This window comes from Syngnathus scovelli, chromosome 5 (genome assembly GCF_024217435.2).
Source record: "Syngnathus scovelli strain Florida chromosome 5, RoL_Ssco_1.2, whole genome shotgun sequence".
NCBI classification, from domain to species: Eukaryota; Metazoa; Chordata; class Actinopteri; order Syngnathiformes; family Syngnathidae; genus Syngnathus; species Syngnathus scovelli.
The window spans coordinates 2,636,895-2,653,304 of record NC_090851.1 but is presented as its reverse complement, the minus strand read 5'-3'; the positions used below and the strand labels follow the sequence as shown (position 1 = coordinate 2,653,304).

Below are 16,410 nucleotides of genomic sequence, written 5' to 3'. Positions count from 1 at the left end.
TCAAATAAAGACATTGAAAAAAATTTGGCGAGATGATCCTCTTAGAAAAAAAAATGTTTGACTCAGAGAGCAAATGTTTCTTTCAGAAGAGGCAACATCAAGAAAATAAATAATGATTTAATGATTAAATTAGTATTCGTATTAATAAGTATACCATAGCCCAGTGATTCTCAAAGTACAGTTTGCGCGCCCTCTAGTGGTATGTGAAATAATTACTACCTGAGTACATTTCAGTTGTATTTAACTTTTAAATGGAATCCATCTTGAAGAACTGTTTGTTTTCAATCACGTCGAACAAGATCTAAGCCGTTTAGCAAATAAAGGCGTCAGCCAGGCTCGAAAGTGACTTGAACCGATTTTATCTCTCATGTATAGTCTCGTTTCCACCCAGCGGGATGGATGTTCTACTAAACACTTTGTGAATCTCGACATCCCCTCTGGCATTTGTACAATCGCTGTTCCTTGGGTACTTGAAGTGCCTTTTGTCATCTAGCGCAGTTCTCAGGTTCTTCAGCATCAAAGCCATTGATGCTGTTAATACGCGACAATATCCCCACTTACCTTGAGGCAGCAGGCGGAGAAGACGCGCTTTGTATAACTCTCAGCGGAGTGTCGTGTTTTGTGCCAAGCCCGCGTACGGCACAGTGTCAAGAGCTTGTCGTCGGGTTCCTCGGGGATTTTTCATGCTACTGCATTTGCATGATCACAATCTCCTCAAACACTGTGACAGAGCTATCAAACAGGTGTGATATAATATATCAATTAATTCAGATAATTTGTTATAATCCAATACGAATGAAAGTGAAATAAAGACGCAGTGACAGAGACTCCCCACGCTTCGCCGCCATCAGTCCCAATGAGACAAATACAATGACCTGAACGAATGAGAATATTCATGACCTCGCTTGGCCCCCGTTAGTGAGTGAATGAATATTTTTTGTGGATATTTTGGTATTACAAAGACTGATTTTCATATTGGTTGTGTATCAAAGTAGCTCAGCTGTCACTGCAGTGTTTATGATGGTGCTTTCTGGTTGACACATCCAGGCCAGAGGCAAAGCTGGCGGGTTTGTGAAAATGTATACTTTTTACCCTAAATACTGGAAGTGTGTCCTAACTAATCTGTGTGATGGCTTGGATCTTTCATTTATCTGTCCTCAGAAGGACAGGCTGCAAATACTTGAAAGTGGAAAATACAAGGTGCTAAAACATGCCTGTGCAGATCAAGCATGCGCGTGGAAGTACTCAAATGACAGTAAAGTGCAGATGCGAAGCCGGATTTATTCATTTTGTTTCATTTGATGTCAAAATGGCTTTTCTTAATTTGTTATTGTATCTGGCTACAAACAGGGCTGTTCCATTGATGCATGGCGGTAATGAATTTTCGTGACCAAAGACAGAAAGGAACATTCAAATAAATCACGCGTCAGTTTATGTATCTGACCGAGGGCACGGGCAGATGTTGCACATTATCTTGCAATTTAGTGCCGCTTAAATGGTTTTTCGCAAATGAGCGTCGTAATGACAGGCTGTGTTCTTGGGTCAAGAAACAGCCTGGCAAGATTAAACAACATTTGTGTGACTGCAGACTGCAGTGACTGCAGCAAAGCCATTTGTCATATTTCTTAATTTGCCTCGAACCCTGACACTAAGACAGTAAGCACATTAGCCACACAAAATGGAGTTGTCGAGTCTTACTGGCATGCCAGATCCATCCATTGTCTATATAGAAATGATCCTCATTAGAGTCATGGGTTATCTGACGTCATTGTATACAAGGATTGGACTTTTTCACTGAAGAGCTTAGTAGTTATTTTTAAATTATTTTTTCTTGGGGGGTGATTTATTAAAAATGTTTGCGGTTAGAAGTAAAAAATTATTTTAAAAAAATACGTGAATATTAGTATATTGAAAATGCATCCATGTAGTTATAATATTTGGAATTTTTTTAAATGTCATATGTCGCCTTAAACTGTCGTAAAACGTCGTGCTGCTTATGACGTAGGTGAGCAACAGCGGGCTAGTTTGAAATGAGGAAGCCATAAAAAACAAATATGAAGTGTTTAGGATGCGGTTGACAACCGGCGTGAAGGTCGAAAAAGACATTTAGAACATGTCTCGTTTCGCTATTCCTTTGGAAGATGCTTTTGAGCCAAGACGGAGATTTTATCATCGACAGAGACTTGCGAACGAATGCGCGACAGCTGCTGGCTAACGTTTAGCATTAGCTCCCGGTGGCTCTGTTGTAGCGGTATTGTGAAAAGTGTAATTATATTAATATCGAAGGGAAAACGACATTTCTGGAGCCACAATGTCGTCCGCAGACGCCTCTTGTATGTTGGCACTGGAGGAGCAAGTGAGAAGCTTATCGGAGGAGTTGGTGCAATGCCAGGTATGTCGCCAAAACACTTACAAATATGTCTGGGCTGATACTTTGTGTTACAGTTTGTACTTTTCCCATTACCGAGCTAAATAACAATGTCACGAAAAGTGAATTCACGTTAATTGCAATTTAGTAGAAGAACATATTGTTTTGCCAGAACCTGTTGATGAACAAAAATATCTACTTAAGTACAGGGACGTAGTCATACTTGCTTAGAAATTTGTAACTCATATTTGCACTGAAGCCATTTTTGTGCATGTAAATCTAAATATGTACATCTAAACTGCTCACTGAGCATCACTGAGCAGGCTCTCCTCCTCAGTTTGTGATGGAGAGATGTTTCCAATGCACACTCGCCACCAGGTGGTGCCTAACAACATGGGAACTGTTGGAATGCTTTGAATAAGTCACAAGATTGTCATGCGACAGGTTGTCATCTCATTTCCTGCAACATTGACTCACTTTATTGAGTCTTGCAAAATGAACGTGACACAATTTGCTTCTTCATTGCAAAGGAATTGATGTTTGCATCATTAGAAAATCAGTTGATCATTAGGAGCCGAAAAGCAAGTTTTCCTATTTTGCATTAAGAGATTAATTTTTATTTAATTTATTTCTGTGTACAGTATAATTTTGTATTGACCAAATCTCATGTGCATGCATAGTCAGTGAAAGAAGCGTGGGGGGGGGAAGCCTTGCTCAAGGGTAGAGATTCATACAGCTTCAGATTAATTGAAAAAAAATATTATAAATAATATACTACAAATCCATCGTCGTTGACTACATGATACTTTAGCTGCAACAATTAATGAATTATCGGCAAATAATTATCAACGTAATTGCTATTTTGATCATCATAATTTTGAAATGTATCTTTAAAAATCGGATCAACCCTTTCATTGCTTACTGAAATAATTATTAGTTCCAGGCTATTTTTTAAAAATATTTTATTTTATGACCTAATTCAATTAGAAGTCCGTAACGTTTCCAGTCAACAAGCCGATCGCTTCCCTCTGATTTTCTTACTGCCACTAAACTGCCTGAAAGGCGCAACATCCTCGGTGGTCTCATTCACGGAATATGACATCAGAGCTCCGGACCGTCTAATTAGGGAAAGGGGGGGCTTTATTCCTGTAGTGTACCATTTAAATATTGCCATTTGAATATCAGTGATGTCTTAAGTCTCTGGCAAGATGTACTCAGGGACAGCCATTAACTACAAAGGCGCCCATCTGTCAGCCAGCAAGTGCTCCTGCTAGACTGATGCTAATTTAATTATCATGTGTGGCTGGATTCCAGTGGCTATGTTTGGCCCGTGGTGTTTCGCTGTCTTAACATGAAAACTGAATAATTCATCGGGCCATCAAACGCACATCCGACACATGTTTAAGCGCGCGCTGATGAGGTTCTTGACCAAACACGGCTAATGGCGGCTAAAGGGTCCTGCATGTTTATTCGTCTCGAGCCGCATTGCAGAATCTCCGGCAGCTCTTCCACGGCCGCAGCTACGCGTGGATAGCTTAGCTTGACACTCCTTCCACTTGATATGTTCCTCTCATGGTCTCATCAAGGTCCGCTCTGCCATTTGACTAAATAATTGATGAGACACTTTTGAGATGGGGGGCTAAAATTCATGTACTAATTGGAGACCGGCGGATTCCAGTGGGAGGGATGACTTTTATCTTGTGATGATGTGAACATAATTTATCAGATAATTTTATATCAAGTCGATTTGGTGTAATTCTGTCTTTTAATGTCAGAAATGTGTGGGGGGTTTTTCACGCCGTAGATGTCCCTCATTAAACCAAATGTAGCTTTAAAAAACTCCAGAGACAATTTGAATTGGTAATGCGGCAGGCAGAGGCCGGCCCGGGTTGGTCGACTTGAAGATGACTCGGTCTGTCATCGGTTTTGAGTTTCTTTGGGGCTGCTTAAAAACAGATGCGGAGCGCTTGATTAATGAAGAAAGTCCGTATCAACATGGATGCCAGCCCCCCTCGCCGATCATAAATAGTGCATGGTGACAAGTGTCAATGCTTGCTCCCCTTGAGTCGAAGGTCACATCCCAGGCGCTGGCGTTCAGAGCCGACTCGGGCCCATCAAAAATTATTTTGTACAAGACGGCCTAAATTATTGATGGGCTTCTCTTTTCCCTGGTATGCTAATGTCATCAGCGATTCCTCTTCATTTTTGTTTTTGAGGCGAGAGAAAACTGACATGTTTTGCTGCTGTCCTTACTGGAGGGAAGTTAAAGGAAAAAATTGCTGAATGTTAATAAGGGTTCAAATAAAAAATAAAAAAAACAAGCACTCGTTTGAGCAAATATTGTCGTGATGTCGCTGCTCGATAAGTCCATTTCGTGACAATGACTTTGTTTTCTCAGGCCGATAAAGACTTTGTGTGGTCCCTGTGGAAACGACTTCAAGTGGAGCATCCCGACTTGACCCAGGCTGTGAGTCTGGTAGTTGAGCGGTGAGTCCATTCATTTTTTTTTTTCTTCTCTCCAGTACGGCGAGATAAGCGTGAAAGTCGCTCGGCGGACGTAAGGCACCTTGGCCGTTCTAGCGGGGTTAGGACGGAATTTTCCGCAGATGCCCATTTAAGCCTTGTTATCCTCAGCATCGCCGTTCAGCCACGGAAACGTTTTTAATGAAAACACGCTTACTCGGCTCCCGTCGTGGACCGTCCAAAGACCCCTGCCAACGGGCGTCTTTAACGGATAAATTCAGATTGACTATGACCTTTTTTCACCGAGTGGCTAAGCCACGTCAAGATCACTGGCATGGGAACGTTCAGCAAAGATAAAATATGTACCGTTTTTCTGACAATACCCGTGTGGATAAATTTAATCTAATATCGGCGGCTTCCGGCTTGTTCCTGGACAGAAAGAGCCAAGGACGGGAATATCTGGCTTCTCAGGTTTTTCATATACGTGATTATTTTTGCCGTTTCTAGCCACGTTATCATAAAATAGTCGATGACAAATCTCGAATGAGTCACACACCTGGTTTGAAAATAGCTTCAATAAATAAAGATGGATGCACTGAAGCTACAATATCAAGGCTCTGAGAGTTGTTAACAGATTCCAAACAGGAGAGTTAAAAAAAAAAATAGACACCGCGTATAGTAAGCGCGTCGAGAGAGTTGCTACAGGTGCGTCCCGGTGTTTCGTCTCAGCTTCTTCAGTTAGTTCTCAGCCCCCGCAGGAAACCCATCAAAGTGTGCTGGTCCGCCGAGACCGCCGGGGGAACATCGCAGCGTGTGTACTATATCACCTGATGCGCAGGAGGATATTGACATGGTAATTGTGTCGACTCCAGTCAAGCGCGGGTCCCCACCGGGAGCCTCCGTTCAAACCCCCTCCTTTCCCCTCTTGTGGATTTTTTTTTTTTTTTTTTGGAGGAGCGATTGGTTGCTTTACGCGATGAGCCTCGACGCACCAGGAGATGTAGCTAGGGCAGCTCGCGTTCCATCGCTTACCCCAAGGGAACCCGCCAGATACTTATTTCAGCATCTATCAGGGGAGAAAGCTGATCAGAAGAGGCAAAGAGACTGGAGGAAAGGCCTTGAAGATGGGGAGGTGTAGCGGGAGTGAGCGATGAGGGGGGAGAAGGAGGGGGTGGGGGGAGGTGGCCTCCAGCAGTTGAAACAAACCGGTCCCCAATTGCTGCTCTGTTTTTGTCTCCCTAGAAGTTCACACGATTAAAGATGTGCCAAGGGGGGCTGAAAGGAAAGTTCACTGCGGTGTTTCCTGTAAATCTTTCGAATTTTCTTCTTTTTTTTAATCTGTGATTTCAATTTTGTGGCATTGCAGCAAGAATCGCGGAAGTCAAGATTTGCTTCGGCGGGCCACACAAAGTGTTGTGATGGGCCTGGTCGGGCCTATGGGCCTTAGTTTGAGGTTTTTTGGGTGCATTTAAACTCTTTTAGAACAAATAAGTTCCTTCTGCAGTGTTTAAAAAGGTTCTTAGGTTGAAAAATGTGTGGGAGACTCTGACGATATCGTTCAACAATGTTCCCCGGAGCTTGGCGACTTGGGAATTCCTCCCAGTCTGCTATTTCTTTGCCCTTTCCATGCATTTCTCCGTCGTAGTCTCTTTTAAGAAGTGACTTTGATCTGAAGGTTAGTAAATCTTCCACCATTCCGTCTTTTAGGGAGAAGCACAAAGGTGAGATGAAGGACAGGAAGGTGCTGCGAATCCTTCAGGCCAAAGACTTGCAGATACAGGATCTGAAGCAGGTAATGTGTCGGGAATTTTTGTCGGGAAAAAATCTCATTCCATGTTGTTGCTCCCACTACTTTTTCTAAACTTTCATTGTTAACCATATCGGGAATGCACGTGCTAAGCTTTCTGTCCTCGACCTTAAAAAGCGTCGTTCCCCCTCCCCTCTTACAAATTGAGCACGACCGAGGCTCAAATTGTTCACGCCGACCTCATTATCAACGTTTGAATTTATCTGACGCTCCCACGTCTAAATCTCGACGAAAGCCCCCCCTCCGCCTCCGCGCTCTTAGCACAGCAATCCGGAAGTGGCGAGGGCCGCCTAAATCCACAATCCGAACGGATCAGAGCCATTTCCCACATCGTGGCAGTTAATTGCATCCCAGAGCAGCGTGTTATTTGAGACGAGTGCACGCTCGCAGAAGGTAGCGGATTATAACACGATTCCAAATCGCGGCCGCTTACGTAGCGTTGGCCGACATTTGGCTCGGTAACAGAATTAAGCAGCAAAATTTGATTTTAGCGTTTTTATTGATCTCGGTGGGGGGCGGCCATTTTGCCACCTGTCGCCGGCTAAAAATGACATCAGAGTTGTTCGCCCAATCACTTCTCACCTGCATTCTGAGTTTGGTCACGTGACGTTCAAGTCGAGCCCAATCCGAGACTGTTGTAAGTCTGATTTCACTTCGGCAAATACTTTTTTTTTGCTTTCTATCCGCAGCAAGTGTCCGAAAAGCAGCAAGAGGCGAACAAGCGATGCCCATCGATGGCCGAGGAGGTGGCTTTAATGAAGAGCGAGCTGGACGCCGTGAGTCAACAGCTGCTCGACAAGAGCGCGCAACTGCAGGTGGGTCCGACAAATGTAGCTCGGATTCATCTTGAAGGCAATGACGAGCTTTGTGGCTTTTTTACCCCCAGATTTGTCTTGCCGCAAAGAATACTTAACAGCTGGTAAGGACCAGCAAAAGAAAAGCCGGTTGTTAACTTGCAGATAAATACTTAATGACCGCATCAATGGGGAGGAGAGTGAGCGTCTTTCGCCGCGGACGCCCCCATAATTATGACCGCGTGGGACCCGGATATGATTAATTGATAGAGGAACAATCCTCTCACTGTTTTGCTGCCGTCTCACGGCGAGAGATGGCAGGGGGACAGCATCAAAAGGCCAGTCGAACGGGCCTCGCGCCCGGCGCCGTTCTCATTAGAGCCGACACGGCGGCCCTTTTGTCGGCGTGCGGCCGGCGAGCGCCGGCCCCTCGGTGCAGGTGACCTCGGCCAATCAGCGGCTCACGCGGGCATCTCCCGCTTTAAATTAGGGGGAAAACAAAATATCAAAGCCCCGCCAAGCATTACATATTCATGGGTCGGTCGAGCCCCTACTGTTATTTTAAAAAACAAGGGGAAACTCGAGACAGCAAACTTGAATCAAAGATGGGTTTATGTGACCCTAAATTTATTTTTGGGGGAAAAACACCTTTTTGAAATATTTTAAAGTGGCAAAATTGTGGCTCAATTTAAAAATTAGCTGTGCATGAATCCATTGTGACACCTCTAATTTACTTCATAAACATGGCTATCGAAACATCGCTGTATTTTTCAATTAATTGTAAAAATGCCATTTCAATTTTTCCGTTGTTGAAATAAATCACACATATACTGTAGATGGCACATCCGGAACTTTTTTTTTTTTTTTGGACTTGTGCCGGTAGCAAACAATCTGAAACGCGAGGGGAAGGCAAAAGCTCCTCCATCATAACTTTTTTGTTTTTCTCGTGTTATTGTTGATTTGGCCCTCTCGACCCCGTCCCCTGACACGCGCGCCTCCCTCATCCTCGTCCAGGAATTGAAGACGGAGTGTGGGAGGAAAGAGGAGGAGGCGCAGCGGGCGGCGCGTGCACTCGAGGAGGAGAAAGGGGGATTAGCGTCCCGCTGCGTCGCCCTGCAAGCTGACCTGGAGGAGAAGGAGAGGCGGGCCCAGCACCAGCGTGACCAGAGGGAGGCTGCTCAGGCCAGAGTCAAGGTTTGGAGCACACGCACGCGATGGTCCTTGTCCTCTGCGGCGTTTCCATTTCTTCTGCACACCTTGACATCGCTGATCCCTCGCTCCTTCTCCTCTCAAACGAACCTCAGGAAAGAAAGGGAGGGAAAAAAAATTCCTGCAGCAAAAGCACACTTTGAAAGCACTCATGGAAGAATAGCTTCCGCTATATATGTGGAAAAAAAATGGATTTTACCTGGAGGATGGTTTTTGAGGGTGATTGATGACTAAAAATAGTCGATTTTATTTCTGATTCGTTCAAATAAAAAGGAAAGCGGCAGACACTAAGAAATGTGAAATTACAAAAAAGTAAGAGAAAATATTTTATTTATTTATTTTTCTTCTTTAGAATAACGTTATATTTTTTTGTGAATGTGTTCATTTGACTATTTACAAATCCTTAATGACTTTCTCCAAAATTACCCTTCCAGGATCTTGAGGAAGAAGTACGCATCGCCCGGCAGGAGGTCTCCACCACGCAGAGCCACAACAGCGCCCTGGCAGCTCGCCTCTCCACCAAAGAACAGGAAGTGGCAACAAAAGACCATCAGCTTCGTAAACTCGAGTGCGCTCGCTACACGTGCCACCGCACACCTCATCTGCTTTCAACGAGTTTACGTTTAGCGCTGAGCGTGCATGCCGATCGCGCTAAGTAACCCCAGCTCTCAACGCAGAGGCTCGGGGGTGACACTGATATTTCCAAACGCAGCTCACCTAAAGCCACCCCGTAAGCCCCGAATAGTGGATGCGCTTTTAAGGAGGCAGAAAAGGGAAACTGGGCAGGCTTTGGCTAAGCTGTAGTCGATATGATAAAAACTCTGGGAACCGTTAGGAGCCTTAGTGGTAATCTCATCCCTTTTTTTTTTTTTTCTTTAACTACTTTTCTGTTTTAATGGCCGCCGCGCTCTAATGCGTCAGTCACATTCGGAGCTCGCCAAGGCCTCTCAAGGTTTTAGCTCGGTGATTAAAGATGGCTTCGCGCGTTCGAGGAGCACTTTACGCTTGTAATTCCGCAGCAACTCTGGGAATTGATCCGTATTAAGCGTTCGTTATCGGTCGTGGCGAAATTAATTTGCGCGACGCGCTTTGTGTGCCTTGCCAGGTGTGAGTTCAGCGAAGTGCAGATGTTGTACAAACGGAGCACAGAGCACGCGGCGGCCCAGAGCCAGCTGATCAAGCAAATGGAGGGACTCAACGTGGACACGCAGAAGGTGATGAGGAACCAGGAAGAAGCGCATACTGCTGACACCAATTCGTGTCAGAAGGTACACACACATCGAAGTTGTCCTTGGGTCTAAGAAGTACCCGCTGGGACCTATTTTTTTTATGCTGCCTAGTCATGCCCCCATATGTCATTTGACAGCTCTACAGCGAGTTGAGCCAATGCTACCAGACCCTCATGTCAAGTGAGGCCAAGCTGCGGCAGAGTCACCAGGAGCTGAGCAGCCAGCTGGCCCACAAGGAGCAGTACATCTTGCAACTGCAGGCCCAGCTGCAACAACAACAACAGCAGCGACAAACTCAGCGGGCAGAAATTTCCATCTCGAGCAACAGACAAACCAATTTGAAGGTGAGAAAAACTGTTTTAGTGACGCTAGGCCAGTCTGCCTTGGAGGTCCTTTGAGGTCACAGTAGTCACATAGACGTGAGCAGTTTGTGTGTTTGAGTTTGCAATGCGGCCATCTTTGAACTGTCACCCTCGAGTTAGAGAGCGCCTCGAAGCTAGATGAAAACCGCAGTCAAATTAAGCGGCAGCTAATGAGGTGAGAAGATATGCGATTTTTATTCATTTATTTGACCACATCACGCCGTAGGACCAGACTTTGTCAGATAACATCTTCACGGCAGCTGATGAGTTTCGCGCTCGGTCAATCGGACCGCTCGGTAATAACCGGCAGACTGTCGCGGATATCAGATCCAAACGTTAAGCGAGACGCCATCGCCCGGCACCACTTAACCCCGGTAATTTAACCGTATGTATAAATGGATCGTTTAGCCGTTAATTAATTACAGCGGCGTAGTCTTCCTGCCGGTAATTAATACGATATTTAGAAGAGGCGCTGTTTGCGTGTAGCACGTGTCGAAAGTTGAACGCTCGCTAGCAGCTCGGAGATCGCATCTTTTGTGTTCTTTAACTTTCACACCTACTGACATCAAGCGAGCAGGTAAACAGAGCCGCCGTCCCAAAGCGGGAGCGCTCAGTCGGGAGGGCGTTCTGGTTCCCACTCTGCAATTTCACCGACAGGTTGTGCGAGAGAGGGGGAAAAAAAAAAAAGGCACTGAATTAAAAGCGCGTGTGTATTTGGGCACGTAATCACAAATTCCGTAACAAGTTCCTCCGGAACACCTGTTAAATTCTAATGCTCGGGTTGTCGGGGCAGATGTGATTTTAAATTTAAATGTTTTTGGTTGGAAGTTCCCCGTCCAAGGTGATCAAAGTCCTGATCGCAACAGGAGCACGAGGCGGAGGAGACGCGGCGCTCATTTGAAAACAGGCCAGAGTGGCAGCTTTGAACACTCCGCTCATCCCGCGGTGCTGGGATTTTTTTTTTTCTTCTATTATTGTTATTATCAGGCCGCATAGCTTTGGGGAATACGAGAGGAGAATAAGACCCATTGCGAGTTCCGTGTCCGTGCTCACTAAAGTTGATGCCGAGGTAAAGGTAGCGCGTGATGAACATCTGTTTTTGCGCTCACCGAGGAACCAAGGCGGTCCCCGGCCAGTAGAGAACTACACATCTCCACAACGCAACATTCGCAAGTTTAACACTGAAGTTCAACCAGAATTGGAGGAAAAAAAAAATCTCATAAGACTTTAACTTTACCTGCATAATTGTGTTTTCCTTTTTTTGCGTTTTTTGTGTGTAATGCCACGCACGTTGTCATGGTAACCGTCTAATTACAAATTGAATTTAGCACAACAATCTAATGAATCAAACTTAGGATTTCTTTCAACGTAGCTTCTTCAAAAGGGTGGATAGTTTGATTTTATTTTAATTTCACTTTAAACCGGTGAACTTCTCTTTGGAGCTTCCACTATAACTTTTCTACGATCCAGTCGACAACATAGCATCAAGTTTACTCTTGTAGGTTTTTTTTTTTTTGGTCTGGCTGTCAGTCAGTGTTGTGTTGTGATTAAAGGGCACCATTAGAGTGTAATCCGTAGCAGACCTCGGGCTTTCTGGAAGCTTCTGCAGAGTCCATGAGTGATAATGTGCTCATCCTGTGGGCACTCATTCAACTACTGGATGCTCGCCCATCGAGCAAAAGAGCGAAGGTATAAAGAAAAGTTATTTGCTGCTCGTCTTGCGCTTTGACTTTTTTTTTTGTAAAACTCCAGTGTTTTGGTGTTTTTCGTACTGAACATTTAGGTGCCGTGCTAAGTGGCGATGACCATCTGCTCCACTCTTTTAGCCTCTCTAGCAGCATGTTTAATTTAAAAGTAATCCACTTCGCTATTTACCCGCCATATATTCTCCTCATCTGCATCCTTGTGTTTCTTACTTACATAAAAAGAAAAAAAAAAAAGCTTCTTCTAGGCTGTGTTTATGAAAAATAAATAGCGTTGTCAACGCGGGTCGCGGTGCGCCTTCTGGAGCCGAGCTACGTCGGCGGGCCGGGCTAATGACATGGACTCCGGCGGTGCGCTTTTACCAGCTCAACTGCTCTCATTAGATGAGAAGCCCGGCCCGGCCCGGCCCGGCCCGTCCGCGCAGCCCACCTCATTAAGGAAGCGCAGCCATGTGCCGCCTCGGCTACATGGCGCTCGCTTAAGCGCATACGCGCTGGGGTCAAGCAGACTGCGTGGGAGGACTCAGGGCGATGTGTACACACGCAAATATACACACGGCTTACCTTCTCCTCACCGCTCACTGTCCTTCTCCAAAGTCCCTCACCACAGCAGTTATTGCACACACTCATACATATATGCACACAGTGGTTCTTTGAAGAAGCACCCTCTTGCATACCAAGTGCACCTCTTGGCCTGGTGGGGGGCCTTTAGCTCGCAGCCCCCTGCTTCTAAAGCAGCCATACCCGCCGACCTTTTTTATCCCTCGGAACGGTTACACGCGCAGCATGGCGGCTTATTAAAAAAAAAAAAAAGAAATCGGACTTTTACCTCAATTGCAAAAAAGTTTTTTGTTTTGTCATTTTAGGGCGCCACTGATTCATGTTTGCTGTTTTTACTTTTAGCAGTTGTTCACCAGACTTACTTACAACTTCATGAATTTAATGAGTTTTTTTTCTCGTTTATTTTCTCAATTTAATTCATTTTTTTCTCACATTTTTGTCGTTTATTGTTTTTTTTAAATATTTATTTTTGGTTCATTCAGTACCCCTGTTTACAAAATATGTATTTTATGAAAATGATGATGGAAAATTGCCATTATTTTTTTTATGAAGGCCGTGCCCCTCCCCAAATCGCAGCCGCCGTAGTAATCAACATTGATCAGATTTATTTTACGGCATAAACGGCGCACGTGTCGCACATTAGGCCTGGCAAGTCTCATTGCGCATTCAGCTCAAGAGCTCGGCAACAGACGGGTCACGGGCTTCAGGGAGAGCCATCGCAAGCATCCCTCCATATGGTCCGGCCTCGCCAGCGAGGCCCACCAGTGCCAGACAAGTTCCCCCAAGAACCTAATCGTGTTCGGTAATTACCGAGACAGGCTTTTTTCTTTTTTTTCCTTCTCCCTCTTATTTACTCCCCCCAGCCTCCCACTTATCTGTTTGCTGTCTTGTTCTCACTGCACCTGCTTGCTCTTTTCTCCTTCACGCTCACTCCAAATCTGTTGTTTTTAAACTCATGACATCATTATGAGCGAGCTTCTCTTTACATCTAAAATGTCTTTGTCTTCAACTCGAAAATCAATACGGGGAGCGCTACGTATTTTTAGAATAGATTCTACTGACTGTTTCTTTGGTACGTTGTACAATGCCAGGAAATTAGATCTGGAAATCTGTTCGAGGCACAAGTAGAGTTCACCAAGACTTGGAATTTGCCAAAAATGCTACGTTCGAGCCAAAATTAATGACTTCCACTTCAATTTTGGTGTACTCAAAACTAGATGTTCTTGTCAATTTTTTTTTCTCAATCTTTGGTGCTAACAATGAGCTAACACAGAGTCAAACTGCTCATTTTTAAAGACACAAAAAGCATGTTTGTGGATGGAAACCGCCCCTAGTGGCAGTTAGTATGTATTGCACACAAAAAAAAACCACAACCATCCAAATTGCTCAGTAGCCACTGCTGCTGTTGCAAAAAAAAAAAAGTCTGTCCATCCTCTTGACTATGTGAAAGTGATAAATAATTGTAGCAGATTCGCCAGTATGGCCAGCGTCCATTAAATGAGACCCCAGATAATTTGGCCAAGCCCCCCCCCCCCCCCCCCTTTGGCAGGGCAATTTAATAAAACATGAACAAACTCTTCCCAGCTAATAATTTATCATCCACCTCGCCTCCCGGTTTGCTTAAAGTTGATTACTGCAGCAGTTAATGGGGTCGTGCCCAGATGCCAAATTTCCGATAATGCAATCACAACCTCGTCGGAGAGGGAGCAAAAAGGTGATGACGTGCTTTTCTGTTCAAGACGCCGTTGCTAAGGCCTCTCTTCGTCGGATTTGATGAGTTAAGTGTCGACAGCAGCAGGTGTGACTGTCCTCCACCCCCCCTTCCCCCTCCTACTTTACGCCGTAGGTGTAAAGATGTCGGCAAATGTCAAGTTTTGGAGCCAGACAGAAGCGTCTAGAAGTCTCACCTTTTTAAAATAGCTTTTCTGCTTTTAAGTTGATACAAATCTGTTTTTTTTTTTGACTTGCAGGCACCCGCGTCCGAGCTGACGGTCGCCGCCGCCGCGTCCCCGAAGCTTCACCACTCAGAGGATGAAGTCTCTCCTGTCGGGAGGCGGCAGGTGGGTCGACACAAGTTTCTCTTTGACGTGTGCGGGGGGGGGGAGCTTACGCGGCCGCACTTCCCCGAAAATTACGCCGCCGGCGTCAGATCAAAGCCGCAGAAGTGACACGGAGGCAACGGTGCGTTGCCAGCCATGTGATTCATTAGAGCCTTCCTTCCCGTTTTGTCCCGAAAACACATTTCCACACACACTGTGATCAGGCCCGGCGTGCGCTGCCGGTTTCACGCATGCCTTGGGCCCAGGCACCGGCTGATTTACCGCTTGAGCGGGACATTATGAACACGGAGACGAGCTTTTTGATCTTCCGGACATTCTCTTTAAGTTTGGCAGCTTTGGAGACGGCCTCACTCGCACGACCAACGCTGGGCCGAAGAGAAGTTTGATTTCTACCACTGTCCTCATTAAGGCTTCAGCGGGAGGGCCTCTTCTTCTCCTTTATACACAATTATTAATACTTTAATAGTATTGATGCCGTTCAACGAGCTTTCCCGGTTTGCCTCAGGACAGGCTGGCGCGATATTGTTGTTTACGCCTCATCATCGTTAAGTAGCCGATTCATATCCCGTCTGCTTTAACGGAACCGAGGCTGCGATCAAATGATGACGATGTATTTTTTAAACGGACGTGATAGTAATCTATAGAAGTCCACCAGCGTGCGGCCCTTATCATTTCTAATTTATGATTATCGATGTGGATGCGCTTTATTGGACGCTACATCCGCCTTGTTGTTTTTACAGACAGAAAAATTTGCGTGTATGGTTTAATTTCACCCAGGAGCGGATTTAATGGTTTTCAATTGTTTCCTATGAGGGGGGGGGGGGGGGGGGGGAGTGGCACGGTGTTGATCAAGAGTTTTCTTTAAAAAATGTTTCGATGCCGTCAAACTTGAACAAAGTCGTGCTTTGAGTGCTCCAGATTCGCACGAGCCACGCCGCCCAACTCCTAAATAAGCCAGCCCATTGATAGCCGTGACCTCTCTCGCTCCATGCGGAGGAAAGGCGAGAGGATGTCTATGAAATGTTTCAGACACTTTTTTTTTTTTTTTTATATCCGCTCAGAATTGAGAGACTATCTTCAAATGCTGTATTGACAACGCGCAGCTTCCACCGTGCACGTTACGCTTCTGGAGACATTAGCGAGTGCGATGCGGGTCATGGCCGCCGAACAAGCCGCGCAACCGATACAGACCGCGGCGGCGTCTTTGCGTTTTCCGAAATCTTCTTTCCACGATGACAAAAATATCTGGGCAAGTCAGAAAATGCCGTCATCGGAAAACCACACTTTATTTTAGTGTGTCTTTGGTAGATGCCAGCTTATGCTACCTTAAAGTTTTTAACATTCTGAAAACTGACGTTAAGTACCCCCACCACACACACATTGAGAAGAAATTTCAACTTCATCTTTGGCCTTTTCTGGTTGATCTCGGATTCCCCTTCCGGCCGTTCGCTTTCGCCCCGCGACATCCACGCGAGGTCGGGCCAATTGGCACGCCTTGCATCGCGAATATGCAAATCGAGCCGCTAATTAGTTGCGCGCAGCCATTAAGGCCGAGTTAAAGCACGCGCGGTCGGCATCCGAGCGGACCGGGTCACCGGAGTCGGCCGTAGCCGTCGCGTCCCACACACACACAAACACACACATGCCTCCAGAGTGCGTTTGAACGCGCAAGACGAGCAACTGCGGCCATCAGAACTGCAATTAATGATCTGCCATCTTCTCTCACGTGCTTCCTCTTTGCACTTCACACCCACTCCAGCTCAAGGACTGCTGCGCGTTTAGGCGCCCTGGATTTTTTTTTTTTTTTTTCGCCCCACCATCTGGTCAGGCCTCCTGGGCTCCACAGGGCGCCTC

The 16,410-nt window shown here is 45.6% G+C and overlaps 1 protein-coding gene across 6 annotated transcripts in view; it reads left to right on the top strand.

The window, feature by feature from the left end:
- The first annotated feature begins 1,994 nt into the window (after window positions 1–1,994).
- The window catches only part of cntln (centlein, centrosomal protein), a 56,847-nt gene continuing 42,431 nt past the window's right edge, over window positions 1,995–16,410 (top strand). For all 6 annotated transcript variants that reach the window (XR_007481346.2, XR_011086849.1, XM_068650718.1 and 3 more), the window contains exons 1-9: window positions 1,995–2,392; window positions 4,767–4,855; window positions 6,539–6,623; window positions 7,328–7,453; window positions 8,447–8,626; window positions 9,076–9,209; window positions 9,747–9,909; window positions 10,008–10,214; window positions 14,467–14,556. Coding sequence is in view for 4 of the 6 variants with exons in the window: in XM_068650718.1 (XP_068506819.1) it covers window positions 2,312–2,392; window positions 4,767–4,855; window positions 6,539–6,623; window positions 7,328–7,453; window positions 8,447–8,626; window positions 9,076–9,209; window positions 9,747–9,909; window positions 10,008–10,214; window positions 14,467–14,556 (1,155 nt within the window). In the remaining 2 variants the exon portion in view is untranslated. The remainder of the gene's footprint in view (window positions 2,393–4,766; window positions 4,856–6,538; window positions 6,624–7,327; window positions 7,454–8,446; window positions 8,627–9,075; window positions 9,210–9,746; window positions 9,910–10,007; window positions 10,215–14,466; window positions 14,557–16,410) is intronic.